At 37.3% G+C, this 17,156-nt stretch overlaps 1 protein-coding gene and 1 non-coding gene across 4 annotated transcripts; one reads left to right on the top strand and one right to left on the bottom strand.

The window, feature by feature from the left end:
* Positions 1–1,096: 1,096 nt before the first annotated feature.
* Positions 1,097–3,138, top strand: LOC107802510 (uncharacterized). Its single transcript, XR_012699929.1, has 2 exons — positions 1,097–1,515; positions 2,824–3,138. It is a non-coding gene; the product is annotated as an uncharacterized LOC107802510 (transcript).
* A 563-nt stretch (positions 3,139–3,701) lies between these two features.
* Positions 3,702–16,854, bottom strand: LOC107802509 (uncharacterized). Of its 3 annotated transcripts, XR_012699928.1 has the most exons (17): positions 16,562–16,854; positions 16,194–16,457; positions 15,799–15,896; positions 10,792–10,954; positions 10,600–10,710; positions 8,760–9,713; positions 7,703–7,855; positions 7,484–7,583; positions 7,303–7,397; positions 6,301–6,492; positions 6,154–6,210; positions 6,001–6,072; positions 5,416–5,514; positions 5,186–5,282; positions 4,693–4,824; positions 4,415–4,588; positions 3,785–4,314 (listed from the first exon to the last, which is right to left on the bottom strand). XR_012699928.1 is itself a non-coding variant. In XM_016626026.2 (16 exons), the coding sequence occupies exons 1-16, from the start codon at positions 16,664–16,666 to the stop codon at positions 4,144–4,146; spliced, it is 2,940 nt and encodes a 979-aa protein (XP_016481512.1). In that variant the 5' UTR covers positions 16,667–16,854; the 3' UTR covers positions 3,702–4,143. The 3 variants fall into 3 exon arrangements, 2 of the variants coding, with proteins under 2 accessions (XP_016481512.1, XP_016481513.1); XM_016626026.2 differs by lacking the exon at positions 5,186–5,282 and having other exon boundaries at positions 3,702–4,314; XM_016626027.2 differs by lacking the exons at positions 3,785–4,314; positions 4,415–4,588; positions 4,693–4,824 and having other exon boundaries at positions 4,941–5,282.
* Positions 16,855–17,156: the final 302 nt, after the last annotated feature.

The raw sequence follows: 17,156 nt of genomic DNA, 5'->3' as shown, positions 1-17,156 counted from the left end.
TTACAGCGACTAAGAAGGAGGACGAGGACGAGGAAAAGGCCTGAAGTAGTATGTACTTCGGATACTAATTTAATTTTTTTTAAAGTGGATATAAGTTAAATGTGAGCCACCAAATAGGATGCCCCATAAAATTTTGTTTCACTAAAGTGCAGCGATTCCGAATAACTCTATTTACCAAATATTTTCATTTTGCTAAGATTTGAATCATAATCTCTCAAAATATACCTCATTTTTATCGCAGGAATACGTATTCTCAATGGGTTAAAATGTGTTTTAGGGGAGGTGCAAAACAAAATCTCAGCCCTGAGTTTGGATGTAAAACGGGAAAATCGGGTTGGATATGAGCCAATTAAAAATGGGTAATACAAAAACTGATGAATCTATCCGACCCGACCCATATTTAATATGGATAGAAAATGGGTTAACCAGCTGATTTTCCTCAAACTTGAGGAAATCCCCAATTTGAGTCTTTATAAATATAAAAGTTAAACACATCGGTTATTCAGTTTTTTAAATGGATAATATGGATCTTATCCATATTTGACCCATTTATAAAAAGTTCGTTATCCAACCTATTTTTTTTAATGAATAATATGGATGGATAACTATTTTTTATCCATTTTGCCACCACTAGTCCTGAGGCACAAGCCACAAAGTGTAAGTTCGTGAATTTTTTATTTTTAGATCAAATTTTTTTTCTAAAAGGTCATCATATGGAAAGTATAGAAATACAACTCTAATTAGTATATAAAGTTAAATAAAAAGTTCGTGAAAGCTAGTTTAACTATCTAAACGTAATAATAGAAGAAATAATCAAAATAGTCGCCCATCCAACCATTTAAATTAAAATTAGTCGACAAATGTATAATATTCATATATTCATGTAAAATCAGTATATAATTTATATATACCAACTATAAAAAAATAAAAAGCAAATTTAATCGGCTGTTTGTGTAAAGATCTCAATGGTCATAATATAGTGATTGCAACTAACGTCGTTGAACTATCTCCTAACGTTGGGCCTCCCAACAATAGGCCTATTCCGTTGGGCCCATTATTGAATTATGAATAATTAAGATGAGCCCAAAAAAGCCTGCAGGTGAAGCCCTAAATAGTAAGCTGAAATCTCAAAGTTCTTCAGCAAATCGACTGGAATCGAACGAGCGAGAGCAAAAATGAACTCAATGGTGGCATTAGGGAAGAAATTCACGAGAAATATTCAAGATCATAAACGCAGGCTTTTATCAGCTAAGTATGAATTAAGGCGAAAGCTTTACAAAGCGTTTGTTCAAGATCCTGAACTCCCCCCTGAAATGAGAGAAGCTCATCGTTACAAGCTTTCGAAATTGCCAAGGAACAGTTCATTCACTCGAATCAGAAATCGTTGCGTTTTCACAGGTCGGCCACGTGCTGTGTATGAGAAGTTTAGAATGTCGCGTATTGTGTTCCGTGGTTTGGCTGCTCGTGGTGCTTTGCAAGGTGTTAAGAAAGCTTCTTGGTAGACTTACACCCCAGGTAATTTTATTTTCGATTGTTTTTTTTTTAACATTTTGATTGTGCTTGCTTGATTTTGCTGGAATAACTTAGTGCGAAAAAGTTGTTTGAATCTGAATTCTGCATCTGGGTTGTGTCGTTAAGACAATGTTATCGTGCCTTTGAGCTAAAGGTGTTTGTTGAAATGTCTTTATGGGAATTTTAATGCTGTGTCTTTTTTAACTTTCAGGAAATTGTTGCATTGCAGCTATCGTATTTGATACTCTCTTTGTCCCAATTTAATTGGCAAGCTTTTGTTTTTATTCTGTCTAAAAAAATGACATTTTTCTAAGTTTAAAAATAATCTCATTTTTTCCTTAATGACATGATGTATAGTTCATGTTTTAGTCCACAAGTATCAAAAGTCTTTGTTTTCTTTCTTAAACTCTATGCTCAGTCAAACAAGAACACATGAAAATGGGACTGAGGGAGTAGTACTTTGAGACTGTAAATGTTTTGGTATGACTCATCCCACTTTACGGAGTATGCTTCGAGTAAACTTAATCTTCTTGTTGTCTTCCTCTTTTATGATGTGAGATATGATGTTTTCTTTAGTCCAATCAGATTTTGTTTCTTCTTAGGACAAGAGTTGTGAATCAGAACTATCTTTTTCATTTGTGGAAAAGTGATCGTAAAACCTCAGAGACTGTAGCAACTTCTCTAGTTACAATTCACTGCTTCACATGAAAGGTTATGCTCTTAAAGTCTGAATGATACTAGAAAGATACACAAGTGAAAAATGCATACAAGGAAGAGAATACAGATCAACCTTCTTTGATTTGGCACTGCTTCCTCCTCCTTATGCAACATCCTTCTGCTGTTACTTCTAGATTTGGTAAATTATCATCATCAGAACATGCATTTGTTCTTAAGAATTAGAATGCGAAGTATTGAGAGCCTCAGGGATGATGCTATCATGGTTGCTGAATGAGATTGCAGTTGTTTAGGATATACAACATTTAGGTAGGAGAATGATTTTGAATTTTAGAAGAAGTTTGAAACTGGTTGTTTGAACTTTTCATAGCAATACTGTTACATGGACGATGTTCGCATTTGTTGCAGTACCCTGGCAAGTATGATGTTACTCCCTCTTTGCTGTTACATGGACGTTGTTCGCATTTGTTGCAGTACCCCGGCAAATCTGATGTTACTCCCTCTTTAACTTACTTTATTGAACTAAGTTAGAGTTGTACGTTTAAGGTGTAGATGAGTAATTATTTTCCTTTACAAATTCTATCTTGACAAAGTTGATCATCCTACTAACACATGACTATGTTCTTTTTAACACAGGATTACTTCATTAGGAATCTACCAAAAGCATTACTACTGGATCTCATATACTATAGCCAAGCAGATTACAGTCGGACTAAAGTTTATATTTCAAAAGTTGTCGTAGCTTTTTCAAATAAATCGTCATGCTATGTTATGAGACTTCTGCCTTTTCAAATATCTAGCTCTTCGGGTTGGAATGTCTGTATACTTTTCATCTCTGCTTCAAGATTTCTGGAAGTTCTGAATCTGCTTGGTGGAACCTTGCTAAAGCTTTTCATTGTCCTGAAACTTCTGATTTTATGAGAAGACCTGACTTATTACTTTGGACTCTAATTCCAGCTTTGAACTGTTATCAAGGCATGCATCTTCCTCACCAACCCCCCCCCCCCCCCAAACACACGCACAGTTTTCTATCGTCTGTTACACTACCCTTCACAGTGCATGTTACACTGTTTAAAAATGACATGTATCATCCTACATTAGTTGTGTTTTTGAATCTTTTCTGTGTACTTGATTTACCTTTAGTTCCAATTTAATTTAGAACAGAGATGGAGAGGAGAAACGAAGAACTCAGGTCCAGTGTTTTCAAGTCTTTGAGGCACTACTATAGAACAAGTGAAAATAGATGCTCCATTTGTCTTCTGTCTGTATCTAATCTTCCCTTGAAGTTGAGTTTTTATATCATTTATTATTCTCGAGTTTCCATCAGATGCATTCAAACGATTCAGAACAGCAAGAGAGAGAGTTTAGAAATTAATTACCTATCATGTACGGAGTTTATTTATCAATGAAAATTTTGTTCGGTCCAAAGCTTGTAGAAAACAACATAAATTCTATCCGATAAAGAAAATAATGTCTTTGCTTTGCGCTGGGAATTCAGATTATCAGAATACTCATTTACCAACAAAGTACTTTAATAGTCAACAATACACTTTCATTTCTAGAACATCCCGACACTGAAGAAAACTGCAGCAAATTAGATAGAAACACTTCTTTCATCAAAAAGCTCCACCTCAAATAACAATACAAAAAAGGTAGCTTACAGAAAAAATAAGAACAAGCTCTACATCTTGTATAAAACTAAAATAGATGTTGGACAAAACAACAATCTGAACAGCTAGCCGTCGATCCGTTGATGGCATTTGAGATAACGAAATATACTAGAGTACTGCAGGGTCTTCAGTGGAACCAACATTCTCTGAATGGGTTGAGCTGTTGGAAAATCCCCCATCCACCACATCCCATGGTAGCAAACCACCAGTACAAGGAGGCAATCTACTATATAAATGCTGTACAAAGAAAAATAAAAACAGAGATAATAATCCTTCAAGACTTCGTTCAATCTCTTTGATTTGAAAAGAACTTTCCTGATTTGGAAGGGACCGCATTAGAGCTAGGTGCATTTATCAAACTTCCATTATGTGACATATAGAAATGGTTGTAATTGATTCTGGTAACCAGATCTTCTAAATGAGGAAACTGTCCCACATTGAGCTTGAAAGAGAGGATCTGAAATTTTGCAAAATGGTATGAGAGTCAATCAAGTCCCTGCTATTGAAGTAATTATAACGTTAGGGTTAGTATCAAAATAAGGGAGAAATGGACTTACCCTCAGGAGGAAAGCTATGCAGTCATCAAACTGTTTCTCTATCCTATTGATTTCCATTTCACACCTCGCCTTGATAGCTGAAACTGCCCCTCCACTGCTAAGAGTCTGCTGTACTGAATAGAAATCCAGAGCTAATCCAAGAATACTGTTTATACGGCTAGCAATCAGTGCCCACTGGAAAAAGGAAATTGTTTCCAGTTAACCCCTCAAGGCTTGATTCTCCATTTCCATGTTTTGGGAAGGGGAAAAAACAAATAAAGATTGCGTCCGTGTAATACCAGTTTTTCTGGAACAGCGAAGCACTGCCTTTGAATAGCCAGCAAGTAAGCCTCGTGTATTTCTATGACTTCATCCAATGATCTCGCTGCAGCCATACCGTCACAGAGTTCACCCCATGCACTGTGATACACCTACAGTCACATGGCGAGATACTCTTAACAGATATAAAATGTAGCAACAATTGTTTGCAAAGGCCGTCCTTTTACTGATGTTTGATGGCATTACAGTCAAGTGCAGATAATGAACAGACTAATATTTTATGTTTCTAAGAGCTTTGTGAATCCATGATTTCTTCATTTTATCAAGCATGTCAGAAGCGGCATTTATCCCAACTAGTTTGAGATAGAGCCTTGATTGATGATAGAAATTGCATTTACCTTATAATAGGGGTCTAAGCTCCGGTAAAAACACAAAGCAGAAGGCAACACTGTGATACTAGTAATTGTTTATGAGAACATAGAAGAATATAAAGGCAAATTATAAAATTTGTACTTTCCACGAAGAAATCACCATGCCCGTCAATCCACCTCATGTTGCAACAATTTTCCATCAGTATCAGTGCCCTATACTTCCCCAATAGAAATGCAGACTGGCAAAAGCCACGACAACCAAAGTCAAGCAAATTTTTTCACAAATCAAGAGAGCAGGGAAGATACTGGCATACAAGAAGACACAGTATTAAAAAGGCAAGATTGATTTAATAACGAAGAGAGAGAGAATACCCGGTCCATCACATATTGGTGGAAAGCATCCACAAAATGTAGCAGTTTTTGTTCCAGTAACCAATGATGCTTGCGGTTAATAGATGTGGAGCTTTTGTCCTGGAAGACGAAGTTGCTAGGTTAACATTTTAATAAGAGCAACTAAAGGAACCTGTTAGAAGACATAAAGTACACCATTGTTAAAGAAAATGGACCTTTGGCCTAACTCAACCCCAAAAGCTTATTTAATGAGGAAAGATTGTCCAAGACCATATAAGTAGACAAATAGCCCATCCCTTAATCAGTGTCGAACACTTAACACCCCCTCGCATGTATCTGGAGCGTGGACAATATAACATGGGTCCCAACATCGAACAAATCAATAATGAGATGAGTTTGGCTCTGGTACCATACTAAAGAAAATGGATAGCAGTTGACTCCAAATGCTTAGTTTATGAGGTGATGATTCTCCAAGATCATATAAGGAGACAAATAGCCCATCCCTCAACCAATGTGGGACACTTAACATAAATGTTATTGAATAGCTAGCAATTTCTATTTGGTTTGCAAAGTAACTATAGCAAAAGAAGATAACAGAGAACAGACCTTCCACATCCACCTCCGAGCTTTATCAAGAACAAATTTTGCACGTCTGACCTTCAGTAAGAACCTCATAACCTGAAAAAGATGACAAAACTACTGAGCAGAACATTTAGACCGATTGCATCATGAGGGGAACTACAGCAGTCCATTAGCTACCTGATTATACTTCTTTATTGCTTCTGTATTTGCAATTAGTTCAAGGGGCCAAGGAACCTGTTACATTTCAACATTTAACACAACATGTCAAGGTTGTAAGACACCACAGATCAGACAGCCCAAAGCACCACAAAACAAGTAGCATACCTTGTATGTAAACATGAGTGTATCCAGGCCATCAATGCCAAAGTTCTGCCCTCGACTCTTTCGAGGTGTCGAAGTTGGAACAGGCATACCATGCTGGTCATCATCACTAGTGGCATTATTTCTTGTTACAGACACAATTAATGAATCCGGCGAGCTTAATAGCGTGGCATCAGCAGAGTATCGGATTGATTCCTGAATTAAAATAAAGGTTAAGTGCATACAAAAGGGGCTTCCTCACTTGCAGACTCAAGGGACTGGAATTAGAGAAGTCAGACATCAGTAGCAGAAAACAATTTAAAAGTCCAGATAATAGGACAAATAGGAGCGGGAAACACCAATTATTGGCTTCTGCAGACGCCAAAGGCTGCAGTAGTTTTAGTTCAACCCCTTTTCAACAATTAAAGATGAAGGCAAACGGTCTATCTGATCTTTTATTCTCCTTTTCTGATATTACAGAGAGGTCATTGACTTACTTTCACACAGTTCTTTTTCTTCTCTTTTTTTTTTTTTTTTTGGGGGGGGGGGGGGTATCGGGGGGGTCCAGGCCAGCTCGCGCATACATAGTTCTTTTTTCCAGTTTGATATTTCAGCACTGTGTAAGATAATCTACAATACATATTCAGAGTTCAAACTACAGCTGGAACCTAGTAGAAAACGAGAAGCTGTTTTCCTTTCTTTGGATGCATATTTTAAAGTTGCCAGTAAGTTTGTTCAAAATTTAATATCATTAACAAGAAAGTCACCAGTCTTCCTCTTTTAGAATATGAATACTGATCAAGTGCTATCTATAGATAAGAAAATCAAGTTGTTAAAAGGAAAGGAAAGAATTGGAAAATCTTTTCCCAGCTGCACGAATGGCACTTTTCCTTTTGGGGGGTTACAACTAACTAATAGAGAAGCCACTTTGACAACATAAGAGAAGAATCTTTCATAGAAAAATTCTGCCGACAGATAGATGGGAACTAATCAAGCAAGCAAAAGGATTGAGTTGACCAATTGGACCTGCAGTGTTGTGTTTAATTCAAAATCATCATCCAAGCTTTCTCCTTTGTCTAATTTATTGAAGACCACTGTCAACAAGTGCTGCAGCAAATCACCTGGAGAGAGCAATATAATAATCATGTAAAGAATGCAAATGACGATTGACTACTAAAAAGCTAGCTCATCAAAAACCAATGCAGACCTGAGCCTAACAAGTATATAGCACGCAAAACTTCCAGCTCTTCTAGCAGTCTCCACTCACATAGTAATTTTGACAGAATATTCCTGCCAATACAATCAGCCTGCAGTGCATAACAAGAGGCAGTTGGACATATACCTTATCAAAAAAAGAGATGCGGTTGGACATATTAAATCTCAACCATGTAAATATAAAAAGGTATTTTTAGCTACGTGCTACTACCTGTTTTTTTATGAAGAAAATAAGGCATTCTTGAAGAATAACCGTAGGCAACGGAGTATTCCTTGGTTCAACCCTTCCAATCCAGTTTAAGGTCCTTGAAGGGAGTGTACTATTTTCCTGGAAAGGAAACACCTCCGATACGTGATGATCCTCCTGTTCCAAAAATAATGTTAAATTTAAACTTCAAAAGATGGAATAAAATCTAGACTAAGACAACTACTAGCCATAACCCCAGATGACTTGACACGAACTATTTAAACTAAGTTCACTTAAGAAACAAACTATTTAGAGCCTAATCTTGATACAGGTGCACTTCCAACTGAAGGTCCAAAATGATTTAGCCAATCTGTTAAATCTCAAACTCAAAACCCAATCTAGCCAGTCAATAACGGAAATGTCTGTTATAATCCATGCTTAGCTCATGGTTTGATATCCCAAATGGGATTGTCAGATTCCCAAGGGAAGAAACAAGAGGAGGATGGTGACAGATTGAGAGTTATGCAAAGTGGGTTCAGAAAATGCTGCAAGTTGAAGTCTTGCATGACAAGGATGGTGCTGGAAATACAAGAAAAGCAGTAAATTTAAAGGTCCTGGTGAATTTGATGGCATGCTAAACACAAATTCCAACCTCGACAATTAAATAATAAGCAGTAGCAACCTGTCAGAATTGACTTTCTTACTGGCAGAAAACTATATTCAGTTAACTAGGCAGTTGGTCACAGTATAAGTTAGCCACCCAATGTGGAATACCATAATGAAACAAGACCGAGACAAAACCAAAACAACTTTGGCTGAACTAGAACATTTTCGGATGGTTCTATGGTTTAGACCACATTATCACACCCCTTGTTTTAAAAGTTGTTTTTTACTGGTGTAAAGTACTATATATTTATATGATATGACCTGGTATAAGAAGAAAATATTAGGCTAAAAAAAAATCATAGATAAATGACCTCCTACCCAGCCTTGGGAAGTGAAGGTGAGGAATACTGAGCATGTCAAAAACAAGTTAAATTATATTTCTTTTATGACTACTGAGGTTACAAGATATCAGTACCTGAAAAGGAGGAAGAAGAGTTGGAAATGGGAACAGCTCCTCCAGAAAATTGACATCTTCCTCTAATCGATCACGTACAGATTCACCAAACTGAAAACCAAAGGTATAGTTTGTATTTTTGGTTGCCACGCATGACCCACCACTTCCAATGAATATTGCCTCCCTTAATCCCTCATCATTAAGAGGGGGGAGGTAAAACTCTCTAGATAAATTCAATGCACCCCAAGCATCCCTATTTGCATGAAGAAAATTTTGGCTAGTAGTTATAGCTGGATTTTCAGGACGGAATCCTAAAGATAGAATATCATTTCCATCTAAAGGTAGCTTATCTCCTTTCACAACAAAGCTATCCACTTCCTCTCCAAGAGCATGACATGAATCGAGATCAGCTCTTCCTTTCTGAGCCACTGTATCAACCAAGAACTTACACCATTCTTTATCTGAGCATGCCATCTCTTGGAAGCTCTCGTTACTTCTTTCTACTTTTTGCCTTCCAATAATTGATTTAACTAATGATACAATTTTCTTCTCCTGGAAAAAGTAATCAGATATGTGATCCCCATAGCCAATAAGAGCTGATAAAGTGACACAAAAGATCTCTGACAAGCTTAACCCAGCAATACGCCCGCCAGTTTGAATAGAACTGGCAGATACTGAGGATCTCATCGTAGTATGTTGAACAAGCTGCAATGACTTTCCAGCAGAGATAATATCCCTGGCTATCTCTTTGATAAACAGCGGACATACATCCAAACCTCTCTCTTTTGCCTCTTTTTCATTTGCCAAACCAGGCACATCATTAGGTTCTCTTCTACCCATATCGTTTGTCCGCTTTATTGAAAGCAAAGAATCAGCTTGACAACCAGTATCCAGTTTTGCAGATCTCAGCAGATAGCTCTTCTCCCAAAACTCAGACTCATCAACTGCAATTCCTTTGTTAGCACAAAAGAACATCTGCATAATAAGCATACAGACATAAGATTGTCTTAGAGAACTTCAATGTCTAAACATAGGTGTTGCTGAACTGTCTGCCATAAGCCATAACTATGAAAATCAAAAATGAAAAGGAAAACATACTAAAATTACCTAACTCATACTCCAAATTTGCCGAGGAAAATTCACCAGTTAACTAATTTCAACAATTTGTACAAATGCCATAACTTATAGTAATTAGACATCATACTTTTTAGACTGTATCATGTTAGATGTTAAGAGCACAAATAAGCTTTTTGCTAGAGCATTAATTGCTTACACAATAGCATGAGTAATGGATGTCTTGGAATCATAATACAATTTTGGCTCCATATTAAATAATCCGTGAAACGCTTTATCAAAACAAGCACTATGGATCACTGTTGCATACATTCTTCATTTATTATATGATATCAGATTAGATACTTCATATGGTACAAGATATATCAAAAATATATTAAAGTACCCTTTATCCATACCAGTATGCCATAGTCGAGTCAGTGTAACATATCTAGACGTACACTATTAGACTAGCTTAATTATTCATGAAATTGAAGTTCTGTACCAAAGTTAAAAAGGTATACTATGGAATAGCCCTTCTTCCTTTGCCACATTGCACTTTAGGCATACTTCTTTTTCCAATAAAAGAAAAAAAGGGTTAAGGTCCAGATAAAACTCTGAACTAATATAGCGAACATTTGCCCTCCGCTAGACTTTTGACTTCAAAATGCACTCGCCATAAAAATATGCTAGGATGTTGAAACATGCAGATATAAGCATGATCCAGGAAGCTATTATTCTGATCTATGTTAAAAGCTATATAAAATCATTCGCTATTCCATTAACACGACAATCAATAGAAACTTACCTCCTCAAAGGGGTCGTCAAGAATTCCTTCATAAAGCCATGAATCAAGGCCCTCAATGTATGGCAAAAGACTGCTAACAAATGCATGTAATATCATCCTGTAAGCATCCTCCTGAAAATATTTACTCCAGATGATGAGTTATAAGATGAAAGACTCAGCAAATATGTCCAGTAAAGCAAAGCAGTGACACACCTCGCCTCCTTGCACAAGACAAACTTCAGTCAGCTTCTTAAATAAATAATTAAGAATATGCACAGCAATAGCTGTGGCAGAGATAGAAGAATTAGTTTCATCATAAGCTTGTGGAATGGCTCCTTGCACTAGTTGAAACAAAAACTCAGCTCCTGCACACAAACTAATATGGCATTGATAAATCCTGTTAGGAACTTTAATTAATAACCCCTAAAAGTACAGGGAAAAGATCTGTCAGCAAGACCAGTCAAACAAGTGAGCTGTTAAAATTCTTTTGGGTAAGGCATGCAAAAGGGGAGCACCAGTCGCCTCCCCCTTGGCATTTCAAAAGGAAAGAGGGGTTTCCTGAAAATATGTACACACATAATCAGGATAGCAGAAGAAAGGCAGCAAAAGAAAGTCTTACAGAGAAAGGACAATGAGGACGGATAACAGGTCCATCAAAGATGGAAATAAGAATCAAAACGCATGTTTACAACAACAACAATAACAACAACCCAGTATAATCTATATATATATATATATATATATATATACACACACACAAACATATTTCATCAAGCAACATTTAGAAATGCTGCAAGATCGGAGCTACACAACAGTTCGTGTTGGAAAAAGTAAATCCTGGAATGATTTCTCAGAAATTTACGAATCTCTGTTAAGATATGAGATATCCACTATATCCACAAACAAATAGTAAAAGAAGCAGAACAAAACATGAGATGCACATATTACAATCAAGAAAAATGCACATTGAAACCGCGAGAAAAGGCAATAAGCAATTCCCTTAGTTATATGTACGAAAGTGTGCACCAAAGCCGAGGCCAAACATCCAGCATAGAGGAAGTTAGAATTTTGACATGTATAGAAGTTAAAGAAAATAAGTTCTCTCATATAGCTCTCCCAATCAAACACATTGTGATTTACCAATCTTAGGAAGTTCTTCTCTCATCTGCAATAAGATGCCAGGATTTTTTACTCTCTTCAACTCCAATTAATTGTAATTTCCCAGAGATGGAAAGATTTTTTTTTTTTTTTTTTGATGAAGTAAGTGGAATATATCATAAAATGCATCAGGAATATGCAAAAGTTACAAAGGAAGTGAGTTTGACAGCTTATTTACAATTGAGTGCTACAAAACTAAAGAGCTGACAAAGTCCAAAAAAACATCATAGTTGTTTACAGTAGTAAAGTTAGCCCAGTGAAACAAATTAACCAAACATCTAGCCTTTAAGCAATCTATTGAAGTTGATAATCCTTCAAAACATCTACTATTCCTTTCGACCCAGATACACCAAAAAATGCTTGCAGGTACCATATTCCAGACTTTCTTGATGGTTCTGTCAACTTCCCTTGAGCTCCAGCTCACATATGCCTCTCTGGCATTGAATGGCATAGTCCAGTGTAGACCAAAAATACTAAGAAACATGTTCCATTTGTCTGTGGCTACTGAACAATGTAGGAAAAGATGGTTAACAGATTCTGAGTTCACTTGACACATGTAACACCTGTTGGCCAGTGGAAAATTTCTTCTGGTGAGGTTGTCTTGGGTGAGGCATGCATCCTTTAAGGCCAACCAGCTGAAGCAGCAGACTTTGGGTGGCAGTTTTGTCTTCCATACTAGTTTCCAAGGCCATAGATCAATCATCATACTGTTGGAGCATATTTTAGCATACCCTGCCTTGACAGAGTAAGTTCCATCCTTTGAGTTTCCCCATTTCAGTTTGTCCTTCAGTTGAGTGTTTATAGTGTGATTCTCCAATAACTTTAGCAGGTCTATGTAATCCTCCACCTCCCAATCTTGCAGGTTTCTTCTGAGGATCGGGCTCCATGTGTTGCCTTCTCTGTTATGAGAAACAAGGGATTCTGTATTTCCTGCAATAAGAAAGAGATTTGGAAAAGCTTCCTTTAGTGTTGAGTCCCCTATCCATTTTTCAGTCCAAAATTTTGTAGTGGCCCCGTCGCCAATCTGAAAATGAATGTTAGTAGAGAAAGCTCCCCATAAATTGTGTATGCTCTTCCATAATCCTGTGCCATAAGGAGTTCTAATTCTGTTGGTACACCAATGGTTGAGTCTACCATATTTTGCTATGATAACTTCCTTCCATAAGCCAGCATCATCTTGATTAAACCTCCAGTGTCATTTCATCAACATACTTTTGTTATGTAAGGCTAGGTCCTTAACTCCAAGTCCACCAAGTGCTTTCGGAAGTGTGACTTTGGTCCATTTCACCAGGTGAATCTTGTGACTGATGTTATTCCCTTCCCATAGAAAGTTCCTTCTTATTCTGTCCAATTGCTTTTGAACCTTTGCTGGGATAGGAAAGAGTGCCATGAAATAGGTGGGTATGCTATCTAATACACTATTGATAAGGGTAAGCCTGCCACCAAGAGATATGTATTGCCTCTGCCACGTAGCCAATTTCTTTTCAAATTTTTCAACTACTGCATTCCATATCTCAGTAGACTTGTATTTGGCACCTAAAGGAAGACCCAGATATGTGGTAGGGAAGGAGCCTGTATTACAACCCATAATGTCTGCTAGTTCTAGCAAATTTGGTACCGAGTTCACTGGGTAGATAACACTTTTGAGCATATTAATGTGCAGGCCAGACATAGCTTCAAATAACATAAGAGTGATGTTTAGGTGAAGGACTTGAGACTTTTCTGCTCCACAGAAGATGAGGGTGTCATCTGCAAACAGAAGGTGTGACACAGAAATAGGAGAGCTCCTGCTATTACCCACTGAGAACCCTTCAAACCATTGTAGTTGTTTAGCTTTTTCAAGCATTGGACTTATAGCCAGTATAAAAAGGAAGGGTGAAAGAGGGTCCCCCTGTCTAATCCCTCTCTTTGGAGAGAAGAATCCCACTGGGCTTCTATTAACAAGAATGGAGTACTTGACTATAGTGATGCAGTATCTAATCCACTTGATCCATTTCTCTCCGAATCCCATTTGTCTAAGTATTGAGAATAGATAAGACCAACCCAATTTGTCAAAAGCTTTTTCAACATCCAACTTGAGCAAAAGTCCAGCTTCCCCCGTTCTCATTTTCCAATCCAAAACTTCATTTGCTATAAGAGTAGCATCAGTTATTTGCCTCCCCTTGATAGAAGCATTTTGATGACCAGAAACAAGCTTCCCTATCACCCCTTTGAGTCTTTCAGCTAGCACTGTAGCTACAATCTTGTAAATGCTGCCTATGAGACTTATAGGTCTATAATCTCTTAGCTCTATAGCTCCTTTTCTTTTAGGGATGAGTGCAATAAATGATGCGTTGAAAGACTTAACCATGTGGCAGTTTTGATGGAAGTGGTTGATGGCGGCAAGTACATCATGCTTAATGGTATCCCATGACTTCTGAAAGAAGGTCATTGTGAAGCCATCTGGACCGGGGCTCTTGTCAGGGGCACAACTGTTTATGGCATCTCTCACTTCATCTTCTGAAAAGGCATTCTCCAGATCCACCCTTTCTTCATGTGTTAGGCGCTCTAGACCCTCAAAATGTGTTGTAGGTCTCCAATCCTCATCCTCAGAGTATAGATTCTGGTAGTAGTCGAGTATTTTACCTTTGATAAGATCTTTGTCCTCAATGATTTCATCGTCCACCTTTAGCATGTCTATGCAGTTGTATCTTCCGTGGGAGTTAGCAACTTTTTGGAAGAATTTTGTGTTCCTATCCCCTTCTTTAAGCCACAAGCACCTGGATTTTTGTCTCCATGAAATCTCCTCTGTCTTTGCCAGGTGCTGTAGTTCAATCTTTTAAGTTCAACATCGTTGTTTTTTCAGCTTGGCTCAAAATCCTGCCTTCAGTTAGTTGCTCCAGTAGCATCAGTTCCTCCAAAGCTCTGGCTTTCCTTGTTTCTATTTTGCCAAATACTTCTTTGTTCCATATGGCTATGTCTTTCTTCAGATGTTTCAGCTTTTGGAAAAGGATAAAGTCAGGGGTGCTATTAACCGTGTAACTCTGCCACCATTCTGAAATTTTTTCCCTGAAACCCTCGTGTTGTAGCCACATATTTTCAAATTTGAAGTAGGAAGGATTTGATGACCAGTCACCACTTTCCAACACTATTGGCCTGTGATCTGATATAACCTTTGGGAGAGCTAATTGCTTCACAGAGCCAAAGGTGTCATTCCATTCATTGGAGATGAGGAATCTATCAATCCTAGATGCTTGAGCAGAGTCTTCTCCCCTAAACCAGGTATATGTGGCTCCCTGGAGTGGGAGATCAATCTATTCCATCTCTTGGATGAAGTCAGAAAAAAATTTCATAGCTCCGGATCTTCTTATGCAATTGAACCTTTCATGCTCAAATCTACATACATTGAAATATCCGCCTATCACCCAGTGTTCACTCCTTAAGCCCCTTATGGCAGACAATTCCTCCCAAAAAACCGTTCTTTCCCAATTGGAGTGAGGCCCATAGACTCTAGTGAAGCACCACCTAAGATCCATCTGTACACCTAAGATCCATCTGCCCGGATGGAAAGATTTTCTCTTGCCACCCTTTTGGTTTATCAGATTTTTAGCTTATCATAACTATACTAGACCTCTATCATAACAAACCCAACTAAGTATCCTCTTATCTTCACTTAGTAACCACTGTTTTAGCTCTTCATCCCTGGCTCATATTCCATTTACTTCGATGATGACTACCCTGCATAATCTTCATTCTTCACATCTTCTTTCCATTTCGTTTTCCTTGATTTGAGTAGCTTCTATTTTTATTTTTATTTTGGTTCTTTTTTTTAAAATCCCGCCCCCATATGCCCCCTCCCCTCTCCGCAAAGGCAATAGTGGTTCTTCCACTTCCCATCCCCCTCCCACCTTTGGTGACTCAAGCTTCAACTAATGGTTAGAGGTGGAGGGATTTTTCCCCACTTTTTTTCTTTTTTATTATGCTTAATGGCACCAGCATCACTTCTCGGTCAATGAACTACACCATGCTATTTTTCAAAATTTTCATTTCACAAGGTAATTTATTCGGATACAATGTACCAACCTTGATAAAGAACTTGACAATCCCAAGAGGGTTGGAGTAGTTAAACTAGAGGAGTTGACCACCTTCATCTCCTCTTTCAATGCGCCTTCCCGTAACCACTGCTCCATAAAAGAAGTTCAAAATCCTTTTGTTTATATATAAATTCATGAGTTTAGGCTATAAACACTATCAGTGTAAGGAATTTTTTTACACTATCAGGTCATCCAAAGGATTATCTACATATAATTCACCTTAAAATGTGGGATTTTTCTTGAAAACAAGACAGATTGCATGCTACAACAGGTAAACATGACCTGATGGTGTAAAAATTCTTTACACTGATGAAGAATATAACTTAAGCTCTAAATGCATACACTCAAATATTAGATAAAGCAAACAACAAAGTAGACACTTACTGTTAGCCAAGTGGAGATAGAGCAACAAAATGCCCTCAAAGTGGGTGGTGGTGAAGGCACAGATTTTTCAACCTTATGAATTCTAATCTCAACCATTTTCAAGCAAGTTGCTGCATAAGTGAACTGATTAAGTACATGATAAAGACTGGTATGTGAAAGATGGCTAACGTATATTCCACTCCGCACACAAAAACGCTGCCCTAATTCATCCCAATACAACAGCGTACTCGTAAAACCTTGTAATATTTGCAGCACATTTCGCACCTAAAGAGAAAAAGAAAATCAAAAATAGTGAGGAAAAAAGAGGTAATTTAAAATGAAAACGTTTTGCGAATTCAATAAATCAACTAATTGAGGCCAACACTTACTAAATCAACTTCGTTAGTTCTGAAGGAGGAAATTGGCTTAGCAAAATGTATGCCGTCGCAATAAGAAGTGTATAATTTGCCGATTAAACTCTGGGGAGCTTCCATAATTAGTTTTGAATGTTTTTATGGATCTATATTCAGTTTGGAGTTACGAATTGGTTCCATGTTCGGAGTTCGATGGAAATTCTGCCGCTTTAAACTTTAAACAGATTGAAAAGAAGGAGAGTCGAAGGGGGAAAGTGTGCTCTCAATTTTCCAAATTTTAGTTTTTCTTTTACTTATGTGTTCCATTTTGGAGAAATTTTTATATGCTTAAATAGTAGTATACTGATGTGGCAATTCAAAACCAGTGATATTACTGTTCAAATTGTTACTATTTCTCTATCATTAAATAGTTATGTTGGGGAAAAGATAGCTGTGTGGAAACTTGGAAATTGGAATGATGAATAATTCTACTGAATAAAAGAGAAAAACTGCATATAATTAGTGAGAAAATCCCAAATAAATAGTAGTAGTATCATTTTATTATAAATAATGATGAATCCATAATACCTCAGTGATACAAGAGTACTAGAGTAGGTTAACTAATTTTGTC

This window comes from Nicotiana tabacum, chromosome 16, assembly GCF_000715075.1.
Source record: "Nicotiana tabacum cultivar K326 chromosome 16, ASM71507v2, whole genome shotgun sequence".
NCBI lineage: Eukaryota > Viridiplantae > Streptophyta > Magnoliopsida > Solanales > Solanaceae > Nicotiana > Nicotiana tabacum.
Note: the sequence above shows the minus strand (reverse complement) of the source record. Positions and strands in the feature narration are given on the sequence as shown.

Excerpts from the sequence above, each read along its gene's own strand:
- LOC107802509 (XM_016626026.2), bottom strand. The coding sequence starts at position 16,666 with ATGGAAGCTCCCCAGAGTTTAATCGGCAAATTATACACTTCTTATTGC. Across the intron at positions 6,211-6,300 it reads CACTCATGTTTACATACAAG|GTTCCTTGGCCCCTTGAACT; the intron begins GTATGCTACTTG and ends GAAATGTAACAG. Across the intron at positions 4,589-4,692 it reads TCGCTGTTCCAGAAAAACTG|TGGGCACTGATTGCTAGCCG; the intron begins GTATTACACGGA and ends TCCTTTTTCCAG.